Consider the following 27,946-nt stretch of genomic DNA (forward strand, 5'->3'; position numbering starts at 1 on the left):
TCATGACTACAGTTCAAATCAAAAGCCTTTAAACATGTATGGAGTTAACTCACTTGTAGCCGAAATCGACGCATATTTTTATTTTAATTTTAAAATGAAAATCAAATCCTGCATCTTGTCACATTCAAATCACATTCTATTCAAACACTGATTCTGTGTCAGTTTACATGAGATCTTAACATATTCCCATGATGAATGAGGTGAAAAGAGAACTATCTATCAGTCTTGAATAATGAGTTTCTTTCCACAGCTCTAATAACATGATGTGAAAAAACAAATCTACATCATCAGCAGAAGACTAAACGCCACATTAACACAAAAATGTCCCTAAAAACAAAAAACAAGTTTTACTGTCCCAACGGTGTCTTGTATTTTTCCCACTGCGCTACAGAGACTGAATGAAGTCAGAATTAAATGTTGAATGAAACTAAATGACACTTGTTATTAGTTTTAATTCAGTTTAAATTGTTAGCATCTAAATCTGTGTTTGGCTCTTTGTCAACCCATCAACAATTATATATATATTTCTATTTATTATATTGAACTAGTAAAACACCAACTAAACAACATAACATGGTGTCTTACTTACACAAGAACATTGATTATAAATGTTTAATGCGAAAAAAGGAAATAGTTTATTGTATATTATAGAGTTCAAACTTTCTCTACATTTGACTTTTGTTCAATAACTGAAAATATATAAATATAAATGAACTCATCAATTTTCTGTAGTTTCAGTGAAATGAAAACGTGTGTCTTTGACTTTCACAGCCGTCCATTTGTTTACATCAAACCATTTAACGCTCTCTCCATCTGCACCTGAATGAAGAGAAAGAAAGGAATGAAACACGTGTTCATTAATGTCACATATAAACAGCTGTAATCTCTCACTGTAGATGAATAATAAAGTGTATCAGGATGTAAAGCGTCTCCTCTCATGAGTTCAGAGAGAAGAGTTCATTTAAAGCCTGCAGTAATGTAGCACACGTCCTACACCCAACACTGTACAACACACAACGCAGGTTCTAGCTGTGTGCACACTTAATCCATCCCATAATGCTCAGGTTCAAAACCTCTCTCTATAATAATCAACTGTAATGAGTACAGACATCAAGCGGTGAGTTTAACTTCACTAGGGGAATGAATACAATTCTCTGGTGGTTTTCTCTCCAATGTTTATCTGCAGTGATCCCAAAGGTTTACTCTCTTAAAGCAGATGTGTTCATTTCATAGTGTGTGTTATTCTACTTCAGACATTAACACACACACACACTACATGACACACATGCAGTGTTTACACCGGATGCTCTCATGAACACACGCTGGAAACTAACAGTCAGAATATAGTCTATTTTAATGATGTCTTTACTCACTTTCAGCACTTTGAAGTTTGATTGCATTGCATTGAGTCTTTAAGCTCCTGGACCTCTTCAAAAAGATCTTTATTTGTGTTCTGAAGATAAACGGTAGTCCGAGGGTTGAAGTACAATTTGAGGGTGAGTTATCCTTTAAAGAAATCCTATTTCCCCATTTCTATCCTATAATATTTCCAATCCTATTTGGAATAAAGTTTAGTTACAGAGTGCGTTTAAATGCTCAAAATAAACGGATATCTCTCAAAGGTCATCTTGAAAAGAAACCTGTTTTATGTCTTTACATGCATAGTAATAAACCGGCTATGCAGAAAACCACATTTACATGGAAGTTTGAGACTTGCAGGGTTTCTCGTGTGCAGTGACGTCATCAGTCTAGTGATTAAAAATGCAGCGGAAAAATAGTCAATCTGTACTTTTATATCTCTTCTCATGTCCGCAGTACCAGCATATTCAACAATAGTTCTTTATTTTGATGGCATACATCAACTGCGTGATTTGCGAGCAGACTTTTATGCGTTATTTTACTATTACTTCCATTTGAGACTTTTACTACTGCGCGGTCAGACATGCGCACATAAACAAAACTTAAAGAAAGCTGGTAAAGGCATTTATATGCAGCGTTAAATCTGTGTAATGGGCAAAAAATTGCCTTTGCCGAGCAGGGTTTGCTTACACCGTTTATGAGCTTTCCCCGATAAAAGAAAACCTGTTTACGTGATTACATGACCTTACACGTTATCAGCTTATTAAGAATAATCGGAGCGAGACTGTGCATGTAAACGCACTCACTTATATGTGACCCTTTCTGTGAAACCTCAAGATGATTTTTTGGTATTACAGACATGATGACATTATTTCGAATCGTGAGACCAGTGACGATTCACAGTTACAAACCATAAAGTTACACTTAAATCACCACTATTCCCTATCTGGTGCACTGGGAGTGATTCATCATGTAGGACATTATGTGTCCAAATACCCCCACTTGAGAGCGCCCAACAGAAAGTTGAAAATTGCCAAAGTGCAGTTCCCTTAACACACACTAAACCCACACTATCTTGAATAGCGCTTCTGAGCGGGCTATCATGCATCACGTTCTATAAATCATGAGACTTTTTGCCCCGGTTCTTGCGAGTTATATCACGACTCTTTACAGTTTGTAAAAACCGCCGCTTGAGTGCACAAGATCAAAACAACAACAATACCATAGCTTGATGACGCTGTGAAGGAGCGTGGAATGATGGGATCTGTTGTCTTCAACTCCACTCCTGATGGTCATTAATCAGAAGAGAACAAGAAGTCATGTTAGCAGATGAGGTTAAATCATTTAAATAATTGTAGTCCATAAATAAGTGACTGGTTGAAACAATCTAGTGGCTTTCTAGATGTTGGACACTACATCTGCAACACTGTTGTCATGTGGTTTCTATGTCAGTAAAGGGGGTAACGCGGATATGACGCCATTGACAGGCAACTGCATGGCCCTGTGTCATTGTTTACAACGGCGATTTTCTCACAAGACAAGTAGTTGGAAACATTTGAGATATTTTAAGTACTCAGCAGAACAAAATATATAACACTGGCCTAGTGGTTTTTGGATATTTTACTGCAAAATTGTTACAAAGTGCACTTTAAAGTTGATCTCTTTATTAATTATGTTTAGTTTACATGCGTTTTCTTACTTTCTTTCTTTGGTGTAGCTGCTTTGATACAATACAAACAGAGTGCTATGAAAATTAATCTGACTTTACTATATAGTTAGATATTAAATATGATTTTCGTATGATATTGAATGTATTCCAGGTTAGAATTACTAAATGCTCACTTTGGATCTTCACGCCCACGAAAATAAATTTAGGTTTTTGATGAAATATTCCAGGATTATTCTCCATATAGTGGACTTCGATGGAGGTCAAAATAGTTTCAGTGCAGCTTCAAAGGGCTTTAGATGATGCCAGATGAAGAATAAGGGTCCAATCTAAAAATGTCTATGCTTTATAAAACAAAATTCGCCTTGCTCTGTTCTGCAAAGCACGATCACAACTTAACATATTACGTAATTACATTGAAACATAAATGAAATAAATACACCTCATCTTCTCCTCCAAGTTCAAAATCGTCCAACATTGTCGTTTTTACCTTTTAACTCCCTTTTTTGTAAACGCTGTTTGACTTGGTATTTGCACGTTCAACTTGTAAAACCTGACTCTAGTTCAAGCGTGACCTTTTCCCTGTTAAGTCGTGAGGGCTTTGCAGAGATAAGACCCTTATTTATCGTCTGGTATTGCTTGAAGCCCTTTAAAGCTTACATTTACGCTTTGGCAGATCCTTTTATCCAAAGCAACTTATATTGCATTTTCCTGTACATTTGTTTCTAAATATGTGCAATCCCCTGGGATTGAACCCATGACCTTGGAGTTCTTAACACCATGCTCTTACCACTAAGCTAATGTATTTTCCAATAAAGAAAATAAAAACAAACATTTTGGATGACAACAGGTGTGAGTAAATTATCATGAAAATGTATGTTGTAAGTGAACAATTCCTTTGAGACTAAAATATTGTTGATAAAAGGAAAACTACTTTCTTTTTTACTTAAGTTGATTTTTAATTATGTTGTAAACGGAATGGACCCAATGAGCTAAAAGGTAGAGAAAAACAAATGTCTTCATTGCGTTATTGCAGTGCATCTGGAAAGTATTCACAGCCCTTTACTTGTTCCACATTTTGTCATGTTACACCCTTATTCCAAAAGGCTTTCAATTCATTATTTTTCTCAAAATTCTACAAACAATACTCCATAATGACAACGTGAAGTTTGTTTGAAATCTTAGCAAATTTATTACAAATAAAAAAACTAACAAATGTACACATGTACATAAATATTCACAGCCTTTGCCATGATACTCAAAATTGAGCTCAAGTGCATCCTGTTTCCACTGATCTTCCTTGAGATGTTTCTACAACTTGATTGGAGATCACCTGTGGTAAATTCAGTTGATTGGCACACACCTATATATATATATATATATATATAAGGTCCCACAGTTAACAGTGCATGTCAGAGCACAAACCAAGCCATAAAGTCCAAGGAATTGTCTGTAGACCTCCGAGACAGGATTGTATTGAGGCACAGATCTTGCGAAGGGTACAGAAACATTTCTGCAGCATGGAAGGTCCCAATGAGCACAGTGGCCTCCATCATCCTTAATGGAAGAAGGTCGGAACCATCAGGACTCTTCCTAGAGCTTGCTGCCCGGCCAAACTGAGCGATCGGGGCGAAGGGTCTTAGTCAGGGATGTGACTAAGAACCCGATGGTCACTCTGACAGAGCTCCAGCATGTCTCTCTGGAGGGAGAACCTTCCAGAAGAACAACCATCTCTGCAGCACTCCACCAATCAGGCCTGTATGGCATGAGTGGCCAGACGGAAGCCACTTCTCAGTAAAAGGCACATGACAGCCCGCCTGAAGTACTCTCAGTCCATGAGAAACTAAATTCTCTGGTCTGATGAAACAAAGATTGAACTCTTTGGCCTGAATGGAAAGCGTCATGTCTGGAGGAAACCAGGCACCACTCATCACCTGGCCAATACCATCCCTACAGTGAAGCATGATGGTGGCAGCATCATGCTGTGGGGATGTTTTTCTGCAGTAGGAACTGGGAGACTAGTCAGGATTGAGGTTAATGCAGCAATGTACAGAGACATCCTCGATGAAAACCTGCTCTGGACCTCAGACTGGGCGAAGGGTCATCTTCCAACAGGACAATGACCCCAAGCACATAGCCAAGATAACTGGCCCAGCCAGAGCCCAGACTTGAACCCGATTGAACATCTCTGAAGAGATCTGAAAAAGGCTGTGCCTTCCATCCAACCTGATGGAGCTTGAGAGATCTTGCAAAGACGAATGGCAGAAACTCCCCAAAAATAGTTGTGACAAGCTTGTAGCATCAAACTTAAAAAGACTTGAGGTTGTATTTGGTGTCAAAGGTGCTTCAACAAATTATTGAGCAAAGGCTGTGAATACTTATGTACATGTGCTTTTTTTCGTTTTTTATTTTTAATACACTTTCACGTTGTCATTATGGGGTATTGTTTGTAGAATTTTGATAAATAGTTAATTTAATCCATTTTGGAATAAGGCTGTAACATGACAAAATGTGGAAAAAGTGAAGCGCTGTGAAAACTTTCCGGAAGCACTGTATATCAGTTTCAAGCGACCTTTCAGTGTTGTCCCGCACAAACATATTACCTTTGTGACCACATTTGGTTTGTTGGGTGGTGGTCACACTACTGGTCACACGTAACGGATTTCTCTCCAGCGTGAGTTCTCTTGTGTACCTGAAGGTAACCTTTATCCGTAAAACTCTTTTCACACTGATCACATGAGTAGGGTTTCTCTCCAGTGTGAGTTCTCAAATGCTTCTTAAGCCCACTGGTACTTGAGAAACACTTCTCACAGTGATGACACATGAATGGTTTCTCTCCAGTGTGACTTCTCATGTGCTTCTTAAGGCCACCGGTACTTGAAAAAAACTTTTCACACTGTTGACATGGGAACGGTTTCTCTCCAGTGTGAACTCTCACATGTTCTTGAAGTTGACTGCCAGTTCTAAAGCTCTTTTCACACTGATGACATGCAAACGGTTTCTCTTCACTGTGAGTTCCCAAATGATTCTTGAGGCCACCGATACTTGAAAATCTCATTTCACACTGATGACACATAAAGGGTTTCTCTCCAGTGTGAACTCTCACATGTATCTTAAGTCGTGCTGCAACTGTGAAACTCTTTCCACACTGATCACACGTGTTTAGTTTCTCTCCAGTGTGAATCCGCATGTGTATCTTGAGTGTACTTTTATATCTAAACTTCTTCTCGCACCAATGACATGAAAAAAAAATGTCTACACTGTGGATTGTCATGTGGTTCCTTAGGATATTTCTACTTGTAAAACTCTTTCCACACTGATCACATGTGAACGGTTTCTCTCCGGTGTGAATTCTCATGTGTGTCTTAAATTGACTTGCACATCTGAAACTCTTTCCACACAGAAGGCATGTGAAAGGTCTCTCTCCAGTGTGAGATCTCATGTGTCTCTTCAGGTTACCCATGAATGAAAAACTCTGTCCACACTGAAGACATCCGAATGGTTTTTCTCCAGTGTGAGTTCTCATGTGCGTCTTAAGGTTTTCCGCATTTGCAAAACTCTTTTCACATTGATCACAAGCGTAGGGTTTCTCTCCAGTGTGAACTCTCATGTGTCTCTTAAGGTGACCGCAAGATCTAAAACTCTTTTCGCACTGATGACAAGCGTAGGGTTTCTCTCCAGTGTGAACTCTCATGTGTAGCTTAAGGTCACCAGTACCTGAAAAGCTTTTTCCACACTGTTGGCACGTGAATGGTTTCTCTCCTGTGTGAATTCTCATGTGTTTCTTGAGGTTACTCCTATTTGTAAAACCCTTCTCACAGTGATGGCACATGAATGGTTTTTCTCCAGTGTGAGATCTCAAGTGTATCTGAAGGGCACCTTTACTTGTGAAACTCCTTCCACACTGTTGACATGTGAATGGTTTTGCTGCATTGTGGTTTTTTATGTGTCTCTCAAGTTGTGCTTCCACCAGGAAACTCTTTTGACATTGATGACATGCTAATGGTTTTTCTCCACTGTGAGTTCTCATCCGTCCAACTTCTGAGGATCTCTTTCCACGCTTTTTATCTCTTGTTCTCAGAATTCCTTTTCTTGAAACATTCTGTATTGTTTTTTTCACCTTCTGATGTTTCACATCTGCATCATCCACTTCCATCATTTCTGAAATAAACAAATAGTTAAAACTCTTGACAGTTTCACCATCGTGCAAAACATACAAATGAACATCTGTGCCCAGGTTCTTAAAGCGCCTAAGAAATGACAGGTGTAATTGTTCCTGTTTTACCGTACTCATGCACACATACACACAACGGGTGGTACCCATTCACTTGCATTCATTTTGTGTACAGTAGAAGTGAATGAATCCCACCCGTTGTTCGGATATCAATTTTTGTTTTATATTTTCTTTTGTGTTCTGCTGAGGAAAGAAAGTCACACCGGTTTGAAATGACAAGAGGGTGATGAATAGAACGATTATTTTATCATCGACTAATCTAACGATTCTTTTTTTGATTAATCTAATAAAGATTTTTTTGATTACTTTATTAATCCTTTGGCAAACTTTCCAATTAATAATAAATTCTAGTATTTTCTTACATTATAAAGCATATCATACATTTTTACACTGCATTTCATAAATAAATGTAATTTTTTTTAAATTAAGTAGTTTTCATTTTAAAAGAATAAAATACTTGCTTATGTACTGTATTAAAGGTACAAACATTTTAAAATGTGTTTATGAAATACATGATATATGCTCTGTATTTTTTTTCCTCCAAGCAATATCTGACTCTATTTTCAGTCTCATAATGTAATTGAGTAGAAGCAAAAACACACACAAGCTGCTCACTCAAAGCTCGGAGCTAAATCTATGAAGGTAGAATAGAAGCAAAACTCGAGAGCACGTAGATGTGAATTTGAGACCTTGTACAATAAATATTTGCACTTGTATGCTACAATTTACACTCACAGCTTAGATGTGAAAACCTGTAAATTAAAAATCTGAAGTTGAACGCTGAGATTTGCACTCGCAGACAATAGTCACAAACCTGTATTCTGAATTCTGTACTCTGTCACTGCAAGTTCAAATTTCGCGCTTCGACTTTTGCTACTCTTATCGCGATATATCAGTTGCAAAACTGATTTGTGCACTTGCAACTCAGTAGCAGCGAGGGGCGGGAGAGGCGGGGGCGGGTGGCTGCAATGGAGTCGTTTTATTGGTTGGCACCTAGCCAATGAAATCGGGCTTCTTTTCCACACGATGACGTCACGACACCCGCACCCTCGCATTCGCGACACTTTGGTTGTCATCGCGATGGCGGGATATAACGATCCGAGGGTAAGTTTTTCTTTTTATACAATATTTGTTATTCAAATTATTACATACATCACATATAACATACCGTGTAAATACAGTTGACATTGTGTGAGATGTCTTTGTTATGATAACCTGTCACAAATATGTCATAAACATGACATAGCAGATTAAGTATCAAACTTAAGAAACCACTTAGCTTTATGGGTTAACATTACATTAAACTGTCAGCTGGTTGGTTTTGACATTGGCTGTCGTTAGGCCATTATAACATTTTAATGACAAATTAAATTTGTACCACTGTAGTTGAGGTCAAGAAAAATATTCATGACACAGTTATAATTGCCTCATGACAGCCAATGTCAAAACCAACCACATGACAATTTACAATTTATGTTGTCTTAGTAATGTCAAGTTGTTATGACATATACACCGACAGGTTATGATGTATTGGTTTATGTCAAGTTGTTATATGTGATGTATGTAATAATTGGAATCATATAAATCAGCCATCTTTCCAAAACAAGTGATAACATGTAGATTCTCACAGCCAGAGAATGAAGTTTGATACAAAGATTCAATGTCTAAATTGAGAACTAAAACCACATTTGAACAGTTTACTCAGATCACAATAATTATTGACTGGATCTTCATCATATTTCTGTATAATTATTGATTAATAATATATAAGAACCACACGACCAAAGGAGAATCCACCCCTTCAGTAGTCATGTCATCTTACACTATTTATAAGTTCTGTGAGGTCATTTACAACATTCATATATTCATGAAAACAGAAAACATGAAAAAACTTTACATTACTGACAAAATCATAGAAATAACTTTATATTACTGACATGATCATAGAAATAACACTGATGGATTTCTGTCAGCTGAGTTTAATGCTAACCATTATATACTGTGAGAATAAGCATAAACAACTCATTCTACATTAAACTATTATATTCAACTTTAATATTTCACACTATTACACATTAACCGAATTATTATTCTCAAGAATCACTGTTTGTGCATCATTTTATTTCTTAAACCGTATTTATCATCGTCCCGTTAGCTAAAGATGCTACAGCTAACAATAGCGCAAACACGAGTGAAAATATCAAATGTCACATTAAAGCATCAACATATAAACACAAAACACTGAAACATGTTAAAATCTATTATTATTATTATTATTATTATTATTATTATTATAACATCACTCACTTGAACACAAACAGGCACAACTCTGACGAACTTTCCGCACGTGCACACAGAAGCGCGTCCTCGCGAGACTGAGGCGTGATGAGTGTGACGTCATGTGTGTTAAAGTCACAGGAGGCGCTTTACTTCATTAATGACTACAGTTTAAATCAAAAGCCTTTAAAATGGTTAACTAACAGCTTTAATATTACACAAATCCTGCATTTTGTCACAGTCTATTTAAACACAAACATGTATTTTTCGTCTCTGTAAGATAATGACTTTGTCTAGGTAAAAAGTTTAGTCGAAGGAACACTCAGCAGATCCGGGACTAAGAATGACACAGAGACAGAAGTGCATTTCACTGAAAGTTTATTAAGGATGGGTCTAGTATATTTATGCATAAATGAGGAAATGAGAGTACGCACAGATAGGCACAGATCCAAAATATTTGGTTAACAGAAAGTCACAACATACCATATTTAGTTATTCTTCTCTAGGGTACAGAATTGTTAGTTCCTTGGTCATGATGTCCGGAACACTTTGTACTTATATACCCCAGCTCCTAATCATGACTCTTAATGACATATGTGGATGCAAACCAGGACACCGTGTTCTTGTCCTAAGTCTATACTCTTAATGTCGTCTTTAACAGGGTCAAACCAGGTCACAGGAGAACCTAGATTCTCACAATATTCAATAGTGTAATTAGGTTACTGTACAAATTACTCTCCAAAAAGTGTTAAATTAATTATTAATTATTACTTACCATATCCTATATCAACCTTTATAAGTTAAGTGATTCAAGGAAAGACATGAAACACCTCTTTTAGTTCATTCATTCAAATAAATAATATAAACTACGTAAATTAATATTATTAACTGACTAATGTATTAAAAATGTTAGAATGATACACAGATTTAAGCACTGATTTTAAAGTTAGACTTTGAATTTGGTGTCAATTCCACTATTGCGAGTGTAACCGGCAGAGTAGTCACTGTCGGGTTGAAGTTTGTCCCTCTGCAGCTACGGGAGCCCTCTGACGTCACCCGGTTAGCCGTGAGTGGCTAAACAACTAATTTGTGGCCAGGCTAGTCTCTATAAGACGGTCTGCACGGTCGGGCTTTGAGATATTCGCTGGTGTCCAGATAGGTCTTCGGTCTTGTTAGGACTTGGGTATGTGGCTCTCCTGTGCAGCGAAGGGGTTTGACTGATTGCCAGATACTTCCGGGTAGTCGGGCTGTGGATTACCGAAGGTCTTGGGCAAAGCACCCGCCAGGTAGCTGTACCGCAAATAAGACGCGACGTCTAAAAGGTAAATGTTTAGTGTTTGTTACGAGTGGATCCGGGGTGTTAGGACTAATGGCGTGGAACGCGTGCAAAATGAGTTTGTGTTGCCCTGATGTAATGCATAGTTGTGTTTGTATATTCTTAATGGTAATGTATTTATTAAATACGCTGTGTGTAACAACCCTTGTGCAGGATTGTGAAGACTGGTGCAAAGGGGCTGTTTTTCCACTGTGTCATTTCCGTATGTCAACATTGAGGTAAAAAGAAAATAAGGTTTTTATGAAATGTTTGTGATGCTATTTGACTAATTATGTATGTGTATATCAAGCACTGATTTAATGATTTTGTGTCTGCAGGCAGATTGCTCCTGCTGCTTAGCCTTGCCTAAATTAAGTTTTATATATATATTTTTCTTTTCGTTATTTGTGTTGTGGCCTCAGTTAATTCTCTGTCTGACCGATGTGGTGTTGGCTGTTCTAGTAGCATATAGTGTTATATTCTCTATCTACACGGCTAGTGATAACAGCTCGTCTTTTTTCCTTCTCTTCCGGAGTGCTAGAGTAGCTGCTCACGAGAGGTTCCTGGTTCCGTCCTCGCGCACTGCACCACGTGTTGTAGTGGTAAACTGCACTTCACCATATTGATTGAATCATTGACTTGTAGTGGTCGTGCCTGTGTGTGTGTGTGTGTGTGTGTGTGTGTGCGTGTGTGTGTGTGTGTGTGCATGTGATGGTGGACACCAGAGTCCAGAGCACGGGTGGTGAATGTCACACGTATCCCGGACAGGTAACTTGCCTTGACAGTGAATAAGTATTTCTCCCTATTAAATGGTTAATTATATTGTTCCCTGTATCAGCCAATACCAGGTCGGGTCTCTTGAGGCCAATTCTTTTGTTTTGGACCTACTGTGCCTCGAACATGATGTTGCGGCACTTTTAATCATAACAGTGTGTACTAAAGTATTGTTTTTCTATCGGAAGCACGTCTCTGTCCAGTTCATCTTTAGTGTAGTGCTACGAACCTGTTTGCCTTAGATTAGGTATTTGGCAGTTGAGGTGTAGAGTATATCCTGGTGTGAGAGGCACCAGGTGGCGTAGTCAAGAACCTTCAAATTTAGATCTGGTCAAAGCTTCATAAGGTCACACACACACACATATATTACACAAACTATTTAGTTTAATTACATCTAAAGCATAGGTCACTAACAGGCGGACCGCGATCCGGATCCGGACCTAGAAGCCGTCCCATACGGACCCGGACCAAAACAAAAGATTATGAATTAAAACCTGACGGGGCGCTTCTATTTTAATATGCACAGCTTTTGTAGTCTTTACGGTACTCCTTTTGTGAATGAGGAAACTCACCGACCAATTGCATGTGAGTTAAGCGATCTCACGTGATACCACTCAGCCAATGAAGTCTTTGCATTCCTGGCGGTAAACATTGGGACTCTACAGTGCAGACAGATGAGAGTTTTAGAGGCAAGTTACCAAGGAAAAGAAAGTCGGATTAAAAAGATAGCGATACATGTAGAAAACAAAGGGAGCGAAAACAGACGAATGAGATGGAGAAAGGGAGAGATACAGACGAGTGTGCCGGAGAAAGCTGAGGAAAATACGAGTGAGACGAAGAAAGCTGAGGAAAATACGAGTGAGACGGCGAAAGGGAGAGATACAGACGAGTGAGACGGAGAAAGGGAGAGATACAGACGAGTGAGACGGAGAAAGGGAGAGATACAGACGAGTGAGACGGAGAAAGTTGACGAAAATATGAGTGAGACGGAGAAAGGGAGCGAAACAGACGAGTGAGGCAGAAAAAGAGTAATAGTTAGAGAAAATAAGGAACAAATGGCACTCTCCAAAAAAAGAAAAGTGGACAATGAAAACAGAGCATTTAATCCAGAATGGACAGACTCATTTCTGTTCATACTTCCCAATGGGAGCACTAAACCAGTGTGTCTCATATGTGCAGAAACCGTGGCACTTATTAAAAGTGGCAATGTGAAACGCCATTATGAGACAAAACATAAAGGTTTTGAACAAACGTACCCACTCAAATCTGAATTGAGATCACAGAAAGTAAGTAGTCTCAGAGCCCAATATGACCAGTCCACCAGGATCCTGAGCAACACATTCACTGCCCAACAACGTGCTCTTGAGTGTTCCCTCAGAGTTTCTTGGATTTTGGGTAAACACAAAAAGCCATTTACAGATGGAGGGGTTGTCAAAGAATGCATGAGTGCTGTAGCTGAAACACTACTTGAGGGAAAACAAAAAAATGAGCTTTGTGATAAAATAAAGCAAATTCCCATGTCAGCATCATCTGCCACAAAGAAAAGTGAAATATTAACTCAGGATGTGCTAACCCAGCCAGATGAAGCCATGCATAAGGCACCATGTGTAGGCTTAGCTGTGGATGAGTCCACTGACATATGTGACAATGCTCAGCTGTTAGTGTTTGCCAGGTTTTTCAACACAGCCCAGAAAACATTCTGTGAAGACATGTTAGGTGTCACTCCCCTTCAGACCAGTACAAGGGGAGATGATATCTACCTGGCCATTAAGGAGATGTTAACAAAAAGAGGAATAGAGCCAAAACAAGTGGTTTCAATAACCACAGATGGAGCCCCTTCTATGATAGGGAAAGAAAAAGGAGCTGTAGCAAGACTGAAAGGGGACAATCCTGAGCTGTTATCTTACCATTGCATCATTCATCAATCTGTCCTCTGTGCCTCCCTGTCAGATGAGCATGCTGAGGTGATGAATACAATGATGAAAATGATAAATTTTCTCAGGGCATCCTCTTCCTACCAGCATCGCATGCTTAGGGAATTCCTCAGAGAAGTTGATGCCAATGCTGATGATCTTTTGCTGCACAACAATGTGAGATGGCTCAGCAAAGGCAGGGTGCTAGAGCGCTTTTGGTCCATCAGGAGGGAATTAGCATCTTTTTTGGCAGAGCTAAGCAGTCAGAAGGCAACACAGTTTTCTCTCTTTTTAGAAAATGAGAAATGGATGGATAATGTGGCCTTTTTGGTTGACATCACGTCACATCTGAATGAACTGAATTTGAGGCTACAGGGCAAGGACAATTCAATTTGTGAACTGATGACAGCTGTTCGCTCCTTTCAGAGGAAACTTGAAGTGTTCAAGGAAGACCTGCAGGGAGACTGTGTACACTTCCCAGCAGTGCAGGAACAGGTTCAGGGACAGAGAGATTTGTCTTCTTTTGTTGATTTTATTGATAAGCTGATTGTAAACTTCAGCAACCGTTTTGACAGCTTCAGCTTTGGAGAGCAGCTCACCATGTTCATTCAGAACCCATTTCTGATCACAGATGTCAGGGGGTTCTCAAAGGAAGTCACACAGCACTTTAAATGGGTAAATGCTGGGTCTCTCCAGATGCAGTTGGTTGATCTCCAAGCAGATGTGGCCCTGAAAGAGCAGTTTGTAAGAACTGACCCTTCCACTTTCTGGCTCCAAATGGTCCCTGAGACTGCTTTCCCGGGTCTGAGGAAAGTAGCCCTATACATCTTGACCATGTTTGGCTCTACATACAACTGCGAGGCAGCTTTCTCCACAATGAACATAATTAAAACTAAATATCGTTCCAGGCTCACCAATGAGCACCTTCACATGTGTATGAGAATGGCCCTGACTCCATTCAAGCCCAGGTTTAAAATTCTGGCAAGACAGGCTAAAGCTCAATTCTCTCACTGAGCAAAAACATGGTGGAGTGGGATATGAGGGGAAGAAAGTGATACTGTTCAATTGTTAAGATCTGTTGAGATTTATTATTTGTAAAATTGGTTGAGACTGTTGAGTCAAGATGTGAAACAGAAAAGGGGAAATTCAAACTTTTCCTCCCTTTATATTATTTTTCTGAAGTTAAGCACTTTTTTTGAATTTGATTTATTTTCTGTTATTTTGACATGCAGCCCTAGTTTTATTTAGTTAATTAATGAGAGCACATTGTACATATCTACAGTCATACATATATGTTGTTCTGTTCTATGTTACGTGATAATAAATATTGTCAACAAGTTTTTGAATTGTACTGAATTAATTTGATTAGACGGCCAGTTATTGATTACATTCAGAACTACTAGGCTACTTAAATATATATACCACTAAATTGTTAGACATTATGATCTTCTGGACCTTTGCTTCAAAACATTTTCTCTAACTGGACCTTTTTTAAATTTTGTTGAATACCCCTGATCTAAAGTAATGCCCTCACTTTAAAAGTTTTGATATCCAGTTAAAGACATGATGACCCTAATCGAATCGTGAGACCAGTGACGGTTCAGTTACCAATCACCACTATTCCCTATCTGGTGCACTGGGAGTGATTCATCATGTAGAACATTGTGGCTGCGTCCAAATACTCACTTCTGGTCTTGGCCACTTGAGAGCGTTTGTACACAATAGGAAGTCAGAGCGCAAGACTGTCCCATATCTTATAATTGCCAGAGTGCAGTTCATTTAACGCACACTAAACCCACACCATCTTGGATATTGCTTCAGAGCAGTATTCAGATCTAAGTGTATCCCATCATGCATGGGTCCCGTGAGATAAATAAAGAAATAAAGAGGGCTGGGGATGATGCATTGCTGTCATATTGATTGTGAATCGCAAACGCTTCGGTTTTGTGTTTTATGTACAGCTCATCCATGAACTACATCTCTTTGATCAGTAAGAAGTACTCCTTGATGTAAAATTACTATGAGATTGAGTCGTTTATAATGTGCATTTAAAAGAGCAACACTCCCGAAACATCATCATTATAAATATATTTTATTTTCACAAAAACTCCTGCAAGAACAGCGATAAAACATAATTTCCTTTCCTAGCTTCTTTTCCTCACGTCTTAGCTCCACCGCTTCTGGATGCGAGGGAAGGGAACAAGGAAAAGAAGGAGGAATAAACAGAAGTAAAATGGCATATCATCGCTCCCTTTAGGGTCACTTCAAAGCATCGTTAATTATTGATGACTCCACACAATTCATATTGAAAATATAAAAAATAAAGCTAAATACATACTTAAGGCAGATTTCATTATCCCCACTACAATAAAATAAGTTAAAAACATGCTTAAAAGTGGTCAGAAACGTATATAAGGTATGTCATATAAGGTATATTAATATTAACTATGACAATTGGTATAAATGATCATGTAATTATCACATTTATGCATGTTTGGAAAAGTTGTGATGATGGGGGGGGGGAGAATAATACGCACATCAGGTTTAGTGGATAAAAAATTTCCGCAAAGAAACACATTTGTATCCTCGCTCATGACTCTTCAGAAATCCTCTTCTCTCCTCGATCCTCACCTCCTCCCGGTGCAACTAGAGAATTGAGACGTCCTTAAGGACGGCAAAATACATGCCTTCATTTCTTGCGTATGCCCAGCTACAGCAGACACATTTGTGAACGACTTGGACACTTGGACCCAATTTGCATGCTATCTCTTTAATACCCCGAGGGTTAAATACATGTTGCTGCTGACTGGGCTGACATTTTTGACACACCCACCCACACACCAAGAGAAAACCTATCGCTCAACCCGGAAACCATAGCAAAACGTTGCGCACCAGTTTGATATTGAATGTGTCCCAGGATAGAAATACTACATGCTCACTTTGGATCTTCACGCCCACAAGAACACTTGGGTCGAATACAGGAAATACGTCCCGAAAGTAGTCAAGTGGTCAAGTGAACAGAACGCAAGTGTGGGGCTCTGGACAAAGCCAATTAATGTGCAAACAAGTGCGTCGCTTCAGCAGCTTTCATAGTGAAGGGGCGTGACTCTTCGGATTCTAAAGACCATTTTATTGGACAAGAACTTTAACAGGGGGTTGAAGTGACGCATGTTATGTCACGGAATTTCTAGATTTTTGCCAGACTGTGCACGTGACAGACTGTCAGTTTTGTATGCTTAGATCTTCTAAATGCAATTTGTTTTAGCGCTTTGGAGTGTATACAAATTCAACCTGTCCTTGAGGCTAACATTTTGTTGATAAAAAGAAAAAAAAAATTATCTTTAATTATGTTGTAGTAGGAATGGACCAAATGACAATGAGCTAAAAGGTAGAGGAAAAACAATAATTTTTTCATTACGTTATTATATCAGTTTTAAGCGACCTTTCAGTGTTGTCCCCCACAAACATATTACCTTTGTGACCACATTTGGTGTGTTGGTCACCCTATAGGTCACACGTGAAGGATTTCTCTCCAGCGTGACTTCTCTTGTGTGTCTTAAGGTTACTTGAGCATGTAAAACTCTTTCCACACTGATCACATGGGTATGGTTTCTCTCCAGTGTGAATTCTCTTGTGAATATGAAGGTAACTTTTATCTGTAAAACTCTTTCCACACTGATCACATGCGTATGGTTTCTCTCCAGTGTGAATTCTCAGGTGCTTCTTAAGGCTACTTGCCTCTGTAAAACTCTTTCCACACTGATCACATGCGTATGGTTTCTCTCCAGTGTGAGTTCTCTTGTGTATCTGAAGGTAACCTTTATGTGTAAAACTCTTTCCACACTGATCACATGCGTATGGTTTCTCTCCAGTGTGAATTCTCTTGTGTATCTGAAGGTAACTTTTTTCCGTATAACTCTTTCCACACTGATCACATGGGTATGGTTTCTCTCCAGTGTGAATACTCTTGTGTATCTGAAGGTAACTTTTTTCCGTATAACTCTTTCCACACTGATCACATGAGTAGGGTTTCTCTCCAGTGTGAGTTCTCAAATGTTTCTTAAGCCCACCAGTACCTAAGAAACTCTTTCCACACTGATCACATGCGTATGGTTTCTCTCCAGTGTGAGTTCTCTTGTGTTCCTGAAGGTAACCTTTATCCTTAAAACTCTTTTCACACTGATCACATGAGTAGGGTTTCTCTCCAGTGTGAGTTCTCAAATGCTTCTTAAGCTCACTGGTACTTGAGAAACACTTCTCACAGTGATGACACATGAATGGTTTCTCTCCAGTGTGACTTCTCATGTGCTTCTTAAGGCCACCGGTACTTGAAAAAAACTTTTCACACTGTTGACATGGGAACGGTTTCTCTCCAGTGTGAACTCTCACATGTTCTTGAAGTTGCCTGCCAGTTCTAAAGCTCTTTTCACACTGATGACATGCAAACGGTTTCTCTTCACTGTGAGATCCCAAATGAACCTTAAGGACATCGATACTTGAAAATCTCTTATCACACTGATGACACATAAAGGGTTTCTCTCCAGTGTGAACTCTCACATGTATCTTAAGTCGTGCTGCAACTGTGAAAGTCTTTCCACACTGATCACACGTGTTTAGTTTCTCTCCAGTGTGAATCCGCATGTGTATCTTGAGTGTACTTTTATCTCTAAACTTCTTCTCACATTGATGACAGGAAAATGTTTTTTCTACAGCGTGGATTGTCATGTGGTTCCTTAGGATATTTCTACTTGTAAAACTCTTTCCACACTGATCACATGTGAACGGTTTCTCTCCGGTGTGAATTCTCATGTGTGTCTTAAATTGACTTGCACATCTGAAACTCTTTCCACACAGAAGGCATGTGAAAGGTCTCTCTCCAGTGTGAGATCTCATGTGTCTCTTCAGGTTACCCATGAATGAAAAACTCTGTCCACACTGAAGACATCCGAATGGTTTTTCTCCAGTGTGAGTTCTCATGTGCATCTTAAGGTTTTCCGCATGTGCAAAACTCTTTTCACATTGATCACAAGCGTAGGGTTTCTCTCCAGTGTGAACTCTCATGTGTCTCTTAAGGTGACCGCAAGATCTAAAACTCTTTTCGCACTGATGACATGCAAATGGTTTCTCTCCAGTGTGAACTCTCATGTGTAGCTTAAGGTCACCAGTACCTGAACAGCCCTTTCCACACTGTTGGCACGTTAATGGTTTCTCTCCTGTGTGAATTCTCATGTGTCCTTTGAGGTTACTCATATTTGTAAAACTCTTTCCACACAGTTGGCATGTGAATGGTTTTTCTCCAGTGTGAGATCTCACGTGTACCTGAAGGTGACTTTTATGTGTAAAACTCTTTCCACACTGTTGACATGTGAATGGTTTTGCTGCATTGTGATATTTTATGTGTCTCTCAAGTTGTGCTTCGACCAGGAAACTCTTTTGACACTGATGACATGTGAATGTTTTTTCTACACTCTGTCCAGCTTCTGAGGATCTCTTTCCACGCTTTTTATCTCTTGTTCTCAGAATTCTATTTCTTGAAGTATTCTGAATTGTTTTTTTCACCTTCTGATGTTTCACATCTGGATCATCCACTTCCATCATTTCTGAAATAAACAAAATTAATAGTTAAAACAGTTTCAGCGTCGCACAAAACATACATATATCACGTTTATATATGACTCAAGACCTGGGGGGTTTTCCCCTACAGCACAAAGTATGAAACTGATTCAGAGTGTAAAGGTCAACATTGTGGGAATTAAGATCAATATAGAAATGGATGATTAATTTTGTTTTAATCAAATGTATTTTCCCACGTGACATGATTAAGTTTAATAGATATGTTTTAATCATATAACCTTTGTTTTAATCATATTGTGTGCTATATAACCATTGACATTTTGTTTGTGAACGGAATGTGGTCAGCAAGAGTTCAACAGGACCTGATTGGTTGCTGAGGGAAATAAGACCCGAGACGGAGGGGGTAACACGAAGAAAAAAATTCTGTATATAATGTTTTATGAAATTTCCTGAGTTGTTGTTGACTTGACTCAGGCAACAAACCAGCGCAGTAGGAAGGAAACTTTTAAATCTGATGAATAAACTCTATTACTTTTAAAACGGTTTGTTCCCCTCATCCTTCCAAATTTTGAACACGCAGGACTAGTAAATACCATAGTCCTACAAATGTAAATGTAAATGTACAACATGCACTCAAAATATATGTAACCATTGTTGGGTTTCATACACTGATTCTTGTTGTCTAATTGATTCAGCAATGTAATTTTCCTCTATACCTTTACATAATGTTAACAATAACCGTCAATCTCATGAACAACATATCAACCCCAGTAACTACACTGGATTCAGCTGGATCCTGGTTTTCTTTGCCGCTACAGTATAACAATAAAAGAGAAACCAAGATACCAACTAAGGCAAACACTGATCACAATAATGGTGATTTGCTCTTACTATATGTTAATTTCATGTTGAGAAAACATGACTGATTGAATTATGTTAAACCAAAGAACCATTTATTTTGTGTGCCCCCTGTCTTTGTGTCCATCTCATGACTTTCCAATCTTTGCTGATGACAAATATGTTCTTGTCGACAGAAATTACAACGACTGCTGAGTTTTAATTGTATGCTCTGTTTAATGTCTGGGTGGCAACCGAGGAAGTTCAGTGACACTGGAAAGACAGCTGACCTCCAGGAAAGACTGGCGTGGGTGTATGAGGTTAGCAACCTCATCCACAGCACTCGCAAGAGGGCACCAACTCAAGCTACAGAAATTAATACAGAGCAATACCCCCAGACTCTTCCGAGAGGGGGGGGAGGATGATAGACTTGATAGGACAGATATAATGGTAACGGCCGGAAATGAAAAACGGACACAGAGATGGCTCACCCAAACAACTTTAACCGGGAGGGCATTGGAAGTAAAGTGTCATTGCGGAAAGACCTGCAAGAACAAAAGACGGCTCAGCACCTGTGTCACCTCAAGACCTAAGGTTGGACCCACCTGATGCCACCCCAGGGAGCCAACCCCACCCTGAGAGGGAACAGATCAAATGGCCCAAGATGAGTGATAACAAAGAGTAGTACCAACTAGATCAAGATCTCGACAAAGTGCTAGAAGCAACACTAGCAGGGTCAGCTGGGCAGAAAGTCAATACTTTCACAACAATAACTTATAACCTGGCAAGGGAACGTTTTGGAACTCAGGAGAAGAAAGTCGACATCAAGTCTGCACACCAGCCAAACAGAAGAGAGAGAGAAATTCATCAACTAAGGGGAGAAATTAAGAATCTCACCAAGCTGTTCAAAAGAGCACTTGCTGATGAAAGGGAAGGCATCAAGGACCTGACGAGTCAACTCCGGGAGCGCCTCTGCAGACTCCGAAAATCAGAAAGCACTCGGAAGAAGAGGAAGGATAGGGAGAACAAAAGATCCCAGTTCACCAAAGACCCCTTCCGGTTCACCAGGAATCTGGAAGGCTGACCAGCACTAGAGAAGATGTGGAGGCATTCCTGAGAGAGACCCACAATGACACCTCCAGAAACCAGGCCCTGGACGCCAACCCAAACATCAACAGTGTAAAGACCCCGGAAAAAGAGCTTAACATCAGTGAACCATCCTGGAAGGAAGTCCAAGAGGTGGTTAAGAAGGCCAGAACAGGGTCTGCCCCCGGCCCAAGTGGTATACCCTACAAGGTATATAAGAAATGCCCAATGCTCCTCCGGAGGTTATGGAAGCTTTTCCGGAGGATCTGGAGAAAAGGTACCATTCCATCAGGCTGGAAGAAGGCAGAGGGCTGTTTTGTGCCAAAAGAAGAGAACTCATCAACCATTGACCAATTCAGGACAATCTCACTTCTAAGTGTAGAAGGCAAGATATTCTTTTCTGTACTGGCCAAGAGGATGATCTCGTACATGACAGAGAATGGATACATCAATACTGCCATCCAGAAAGGTGGAATTCCAGGCTTCTCTGGATGCCTGGAACACACCGTTGTTCTCAGTTAGATGATCCGTGAGGCTAAAGCCAGTAAGGGCAACCTGACTGTTGTATGGCTGGATTTGGCCAATGCCTACGGATCAATCCCTCAGGCCCTTATCCATGCAGCGTTAGACCACTACCACATCCCGCAGCACATCAAGAGAATGATCACCAGCTACTTTGCTGGAATACAGCTACGATTTAAGGCGGCCCATTTTACAACTCAGTGGCAAAGCCTAGGAAAGGGTATCGTAACTGGCTGCACTATCTCTCCCATCCTCTTTGTCATGGGAATGAACCTCTTAATAACAGCTGTGGAAAAGGAAGCACAAGGTCCAAAAATAGAGTCAGGCATCCGACAACCACCAATAAGAGGTTACATGGACGACCTTACCGTGACGACCACAACCCATGTGGAAGCGAGGTGGGTGCTAACTGTTCTGGGCCACATGGCAACGTGGGCCAGAATGAGGTTTAAGCCAAAGAAATCCAGGAGATTGGTGATCAGGAACGGGAAGTTGACCAACAGGTTCAAGATGCATGTGCAAGGGGAAGTGATTCCATCGATAGAGGATAATCCAATCAAGTGCCTTCGAAAGTGGTTCGATGAATCACTTACTGACAGAAACAACATAGCCAATACAGAAAAGCAGATGGAGGAATGGCTGAGGAGAATCGCAAAATCAGGGCTCCCTGGGAAGTTTAAAGTTTGGCTCTATCAACACGGACTGTTGCCAAGACTCATGTGGTTGCTGACTGTGTATGAGGTCCCGATGACATGCGTTGAGGTAGTGGAGAGGAAGATCAACAAGTACCTCCGAAAGTGGTTGGGAATCCCTCAAAGTTTCCCGTCAGTAGGCTTATACATAAGATCAGGGCAGCTCCAACTTCCTCTGTCATCAGTAGTTGAGGAATTCAAAGTTGCAAAGTGCAGAGTTGTAATGACATACAGAGATTCACAGGACAAACAAGTCAGACATGCAGGCGTTATTACAAGATCAGGTCGCAAGTGGGCAGCTGATTCGTCTGTTGCACAAGCTGTGAGCACGCTGAAGCTACATGATGTCATTGGAGCACCATGCACAGGAAGACAGGGTCTTGGGACTTCACATTTCCAACAGTGGAGAAAGGCAGGAACCAGTGAAAGAAGAGCCATGATTCAAGAGGAGGTACGGAACCTGGAAGAGGAAGGACGTAGATCAAGGGCAGTGGACCTAGCTTCACAAGGGGCCTGGACCAGATGGGATCTTCCTAGGAGGAAGATTACCTGGGCGGACCTATGGAGACTGGAGCCGTTCCGCATCTCCTTCCTGCTAAGGTCAGTGTATGACACACTCCGAACCCCAACAAACCTGCACAAGTGGGGTATGAGAGAGGACCCATTGTGCAAGCTTTGTGGGGAGAGGGGCACCATGGCACACATCCTGTCTGGGTGTAAAAAAGCACTCACCCAAGGTACAGGTGGCGCCACGATATGGTGCTCATGACACTCGCCAATGCCTTAGAGCAGGAGAGGAGAAAGAAACGCCAACCACTTCGGATAACTTCAATTAAGTTTATAAGGGAGGGGAAAAAGCCACCTTCCACAACAACAACAAGAACCAGCCTGCTTCAAAAGGCCAAATCATGGGAAATGAAGGTCGACCTGAGAGAAAAGCTGCAATTCCCACAATTTGTCGAGACAACCCTGAGGCCGGATGTGGTACTGTGGTCTGAAGAGGGAAAAAAGATCATTCTCATAGAACTCACAGTCCCATGGGAAGAGGGGTGTGAACAGGCCTTTGAAAGAAAGAGCGCCAAATACCAAGAACTGCTGCATGACTGTAGGGGGAAAGGATGGCAGGCTTGGCTGTTCCTGGTCGAGGTCGGCTGTAGAGGATTCCCCGCTCAGTCAGTGTGGAGATTGCTCACAGCAATTGGGATAACAGGGAAGGAGAGGAAGGCAGCGGCTCGCAGGATGGGGGAGGCAGCGGAAAGAGCCTCTTGCTGGTTATGGAGCAGGAGGGAGGAGTTGAGCTGGAAGCCAGGGGGGGAAGATGGGCAGTGACTTGGCCACCACTGCCGACCCACCATCGGGAGGGTGTTGCGGACAAGGGTCGAAACACCCAATGAACGATGGGTACCGCCTGGCCAAGGCTACATTCACTTAAGGTGAATGAAGGGGAGAAGCATTTTCGGATGTATTTGTAATTTAATAAGGAATATTCTAAGAGTCAGGCTAAATAAAAGATACATTCGGCTTGGACGTCAAGTACATAGTAGGGCTGTGTATTGGCAAGGGCCTCACGATACGATACATATCACGATAGATGGGTCCCGATACAATATATCACAATACATTAGATACGATACAAACGTTTGATATATGGCAATAATTTGTTTTAAATAAATAAAATTAAGAGTGAGCTAAAAATACATGTTGGTGTGTACAACAGATGGTACTATTCTGGTATGTTCATCACATTATAGTGATAACTCTGTTAATAAAATTGAATGGAATCTTTTGTGTCTGCAAAGCTATTTATTAGGGATGCTCCGATCCACCTTTTTTGCTTCCGATACCGATTCCGATACCTGAGATTCAGTATTGGCCGATACCGAGTACCGATCCGATACTAAGGTAAAAATTTTAAAGTGCACAATTACTTAATAAACTAAGTGCATTGCTGTGCAAGACATCAGGCTCGACTTAACATAAATTTCCTGACCCCGTAAAACAAAATAACAAACTAATGATTCACAAATTTATTAAATAGTTTATTAAACCAGCACCGGTGCAAAACAAATGAAAAATAAAACAATAGTGTTCACTATCTTTGGACAAAAGACATTCAAAATTAAAGTGAAAATTAAGCAGCTGAATATAACAACAGCTTCACTAGCTTGATAAACGGGTGTAAATAAATGGAAACAAAATCTCTTAATAATTTTTAAGAAAGTGCAAAAATAATTAAAAAATCAATTGGCAAAAAAGCTGCTGAAATTGAGCAAAAAAGTAATAGCTTTACTGCTTTAGATATTCAAAATAACATGAATCAGATCTTTTTAATGCTTTAGTCACTAAAGCAAAGTCCACTTAACTAAACTAAAGTTTAGTGAAAATAAAATTTAACATCCAACACAGAAACAGATGAATAAAACGCTAGCTTCCCTAGCTTAGTAAAACTGCACATGTTTGTTGCATTTAACGTGGCATTTTGTGGCACAAAATTCTCATCCAACCAGTGTGCGGTTAAACTTAAAAGCGACACGTCGCAGCTCCAGATATCTGTTGTAAAAGTCACCGCATTGACATCTTTAATTTTTTCGGATATGTGTTTGCAGACTTTTCGGTACAGTTCAAGGTAGAGATAAATATCAGATAAATATTTACGCTTCGGCGTGTCGTACTGCGGCTCCAGGTGGTTTATAAGGAGTCTGAAGCCATTATTCGCAACGACGGACAGCGGATGCCCATCCATAACAATGAAAGTGGTGGAACTTATTGGCGTAGCTGTTGTAAAATAACTCCAAATGACAGATATTTTGGCTCGCTCCATGCTGTTCGCTGCTATATGTTCACGTGCACTACGTACAGAGCACGTTGCTAGCGTATGATGTCACATGTTGCTAGCGTATGATGTCACACGTTGCGCAAAGCACAGCCGCCCACGAGAGAGTTTAAGCGCCATCGTCTAGCACAAATTTTATGTCAAATCGGGTATCGGTGACAAATTGCACCGATACCCGATCTAGAATTTTATTACGTATCGACGCCGATACCCGATACAAATATCGGATCGGAGCATCCCTACTATTTATAAGAGGTATTTGTCATCTTGCTTACACAGTGTTACTAAAAAAAGAAAATATACGGAAATGTTTAAAGTGAATATTTAGTCAGTAAACACTTAAATGCAAATGCCAAAAAAAACTTATTTTTTTCAGTATGTTGTTAATAAAAAACAAAGTACAATAAAATTCATTCATAAAACTGAAATTGTCAGTATGCCTCTCTTTTATGTCCCACTCCACCAGTGCAGTTTTCAGTAACTCCACAATGTTTATGCCAGTATGGCTCTCACGCATTGCGCGTGTCTGTGGTTGTGATGTAATCCTTACATACGACTCAGTAACTCGAGAGGTCATGGCCACTCGCTCTGCCGAGCTAAGGGATTGTTTGACGCTTGTTTTTACCTCTTTGTAAGTTCTGGGTACTTCTACGTCCGTTATGTGCCTGCGAGTCGGAATCACATAACACGGCTCAATTGTGTTCACCATATGCCCGAAGCCGGGGTTTTCAACCACACTGTCGCAAATCCTTACAAATAAAATATACCACCGACTCTTATTTTCTTTGCACGAGCTAAGATATACGGAAGCTTGTTGGTGATATGATATGAATGAATACTTTGCGCCATTTGCTTTCTCGCACCCGCTTACTTTTGAGACATTGGCCATATGACAGCGAATCACAACACGAAACGGAAAAAATGGTTGTGTGACGAAACGTAATTTTAAATCCGTTCAAAACATGACTTATTTAAGGTATCGATACTATAGGTTGGACTATCGATACACTATCGTGAAAAAAACTATCGCAATAGTTAGCTGTATCGATAATTTTGCACAGCCCTAGTACATAGCATATCTTACATAGAATACATTTCGTTGCACTGTACTTGTATGTGTGTAATGACAATAAATTGAATCAAATCAAAAATCTTCATTGATTAGAAGTATGAAGCAGAAGCCCTAGATTAGGCATGCTACGCATATCTTTACATCCAGACTTGTGGTCTTTTCATTTATTCATTTGGCAGACGCTTTTATCCAAAGCGCCAACCAAAAACTTCTTTTCGCCACCAAAAACTTCTGTAACTGGGTTAAAACCGAAAAAAGCTCAGAGCTAAATCAGCCATCTTTCCAAAAACAAAGTGATAACATGTAGATTCTCACAGCCAGAGAATGAAGTTTGATACAAAGATTCAATGTCTAAATTGAGAACTAAAACCACATATGAACAGTTTACTCAGATCACAATAATTATTGACTGGATCTTCATCATATTTCTGTATAATTATTGATTAATAATAAATAAGAACCACACGACCAACGGAGAATCCACCCCTTCAGTAGTCATGTCATCTTACACTATTTATAAGTTCTGTGAGGTCATTTACAACATTCATATATTCATGAAAATAAATATATTCATGAAATAACTTCATATTACTGACATGATCATAGAAACAACTTTACATTACTGACATGATCATAGAAATAACTTTACATTACTGACATCATCATATAAATAACCTCACACTGATGGATTTCTGTCAGCTGAGTTTAATGCTAACCATTATATACTGTGAGAATAAGCATAAACAACTCATTCTACATTAAACTATTATATTCAACTTTAATATTTGACACTATTACACATTAACCGAATTATTATTCTCAAGAATCACTGTTTGTGCATCATTTTATTTCTTAAACCGTATTTATCATCGTCCCGTTAGCTAAAGATGCTACAGCTAACAATGGCGCAAACACGAGTGAAAATCTGAAATAACACATTTAATCATCAACATATAAACAGTAAACACTGCTCTTAAAGTCTATTATTATTATTATTATTATTATAACATCACTCACTTGAACACAAACAGGCACAACTCTGACGAACTTTCCGCACGTGCACACAGAAGCGCGTTCTCGCGAGACTGAAGCAAGCATGATGAGTGTGACGTCATGTCTGTTAAAGTCACAGGAGGCGCTTTACGTCATTAATGACTACAGTTCAAATCAAAAGCCTTTAAACATGTATGGAGCTAACTCACTTTTTTTAAATGACATATTGTTTTATATTTTTAAATGATAAAAGACTGCATTTCGTCTCAGTCTATTCAAACACAAATATTTAATCTGTGTCTCAATTTACATGAGAGTTTAAGATCATAATGAATGAGGTGAAGAGAGAACCATCAGTCTAGAATAATGAAGTTTTTCAAGAGCTCCATTAACACTGAAAGGCTGAAAGCTCTATTAACAGATGTATTTGCACCAAAAGGTTCGGTTTGATGTTTACTGTGACCTTTAACCTGTCAAATACAACAATTATCCTGTGATCTAATATAACAAAAGAGGTATCAGCAGAGTCATCCATGCATATGTGTTTAAAAGGTCTACGTCTGATGCGGTTTGGTGTTTATCGTGACCAAACTTTTTGCTAATATTATTAATAAAGTGCTGGTAATGTATCTGTACAATAAATATTTTGTTTGGACTAAGACATTTGTAAGCTAGATAATACATAGTTCCTGATAAAAACATAACTTAAAATTGGCACCCAAAAGTGTTATAAAATGTGGTTCAGCACATAGACAGCCTTTTTATTTTCCTATACATGCTTAATGCATTCCACAATTAC

At 39.6% G+C, this 27,946-nt stretch overlaps 3 protein-coding genes across 3 annotated transcripts; 1 reads left to right on the forward strand and 2 right to left on the reverse strand.

Moving 5' to 3' along the window:
- Nucleotides 1–40: 40 nt before the first annotated feature.
- LOC306894923 (uncharacterized protein) lies at nt 41–9,704 on the reverse strand. Its single transcript, XM_079457768.1, has 4 exons — nt 9,567–9,704; nt 5,629–7,186; nt 2,582–2,644; nt 41–819 (listed from the first exon to the last, which is right to left on the reverse strand). Exons 1-2 carry the CDS (start codon nt 9,658–9,660, stop codon nt 5,667–5,669), a joined length of 1,614 nt encoding a protein of 537 aa, XP_079313894.1. The 5' UTR covers nt 9,661–9,704; the 3' UTR covers nt 41–819; nt 2,582–2,644; nt 5,629–5,666.
- Nucleotides 9,705–10,557: 853 nt separating this feature from the next.
- On the forward strand, nt 10,558–14,877 carry LOC306894093 (SCAN domain-containing protein 3-like). The gene is made up of 2 exons (XM_079456335.1): nt 10,558–10,858; nt 11,026–14,877. Exon 2 carries the CDS (start codon nt 12,681–12,683, stop codon nt 14,550–14,552), a length of 1,872 nt encoding a protein of 623 aa, XP_079312461.1. The 5' UTR covers nt 10,558–10,858; nt 11,026–12,680; the 3' UTR covers nt 14,553–14,877.
- Nucleotides 14,878–15,614: 737 nt separating this feature from the next.
- On the reverse strand, nt 15,615–27,240 carry LOC306894092 (uncharacterized protein). Its single transcript, XM_079456334.1, has 2 exons — nt 27,172–27,240; nt 15,615–19,138 (listed from the first exon to the last, which is right to left on the reverse strand). The coding sequence occupies exon 2, from the start codon at nt 19,134–19,136 to the stop codon at nt 17,043–17,045; it is 2,094 nt and encodes a 697-aa protein (XP_079312460.1). The 5' UTR covers nt 19,137–19,138; nt 27,172–27,240; the 3' UTR covers nt 15,615–17,042.
- Nucleotides 27,241–27,946: the final 706 nt, after the last annotated feature.

The sequence above is a fragment of the Barbatula barbatula genome, assembly GCF_947034865.1.
Source record: "Barbatula barbatula genome assembly, chromosome: 5".
In the NCBI taxonomy this organism is placed as follows: Eukaryota; Metazoa; Chordata; class Actinopteri; order Cypriniformes; family Nemacheilidae; genus Barbatula; species Barbatula barbatula.

Coding starts and splice junctions, on each gene's coding strand:
- LOC306894092 (XM_079456334.1), bottom strand. CDS start 19,136: ATGATGGAAGTGGATGATCCAGATGTGAAACATCAGAAGGTGAAAAAA.
- LOC306894923 (XM_079457768.1), bottom strand. CDS start 9,660: ATGACGTCACACTCATCACGCCTCAGTCTCGCGAGGACGCGCTTCTGT. Junction 7,187..9,566: donor TTGTGCCTGTTTGTGTTCAA/GTGAGTGATGTT, acceptor TGTTTATTTCAG/AAATGATGGAAGTGGATGAT.
- LOC306894093 (XM_079456335.1), top strand. CDS start 12,681: ATGGCACTCTCCAAAAAAAGAAAAGTGGACAATGAAAACAGAGCATTT.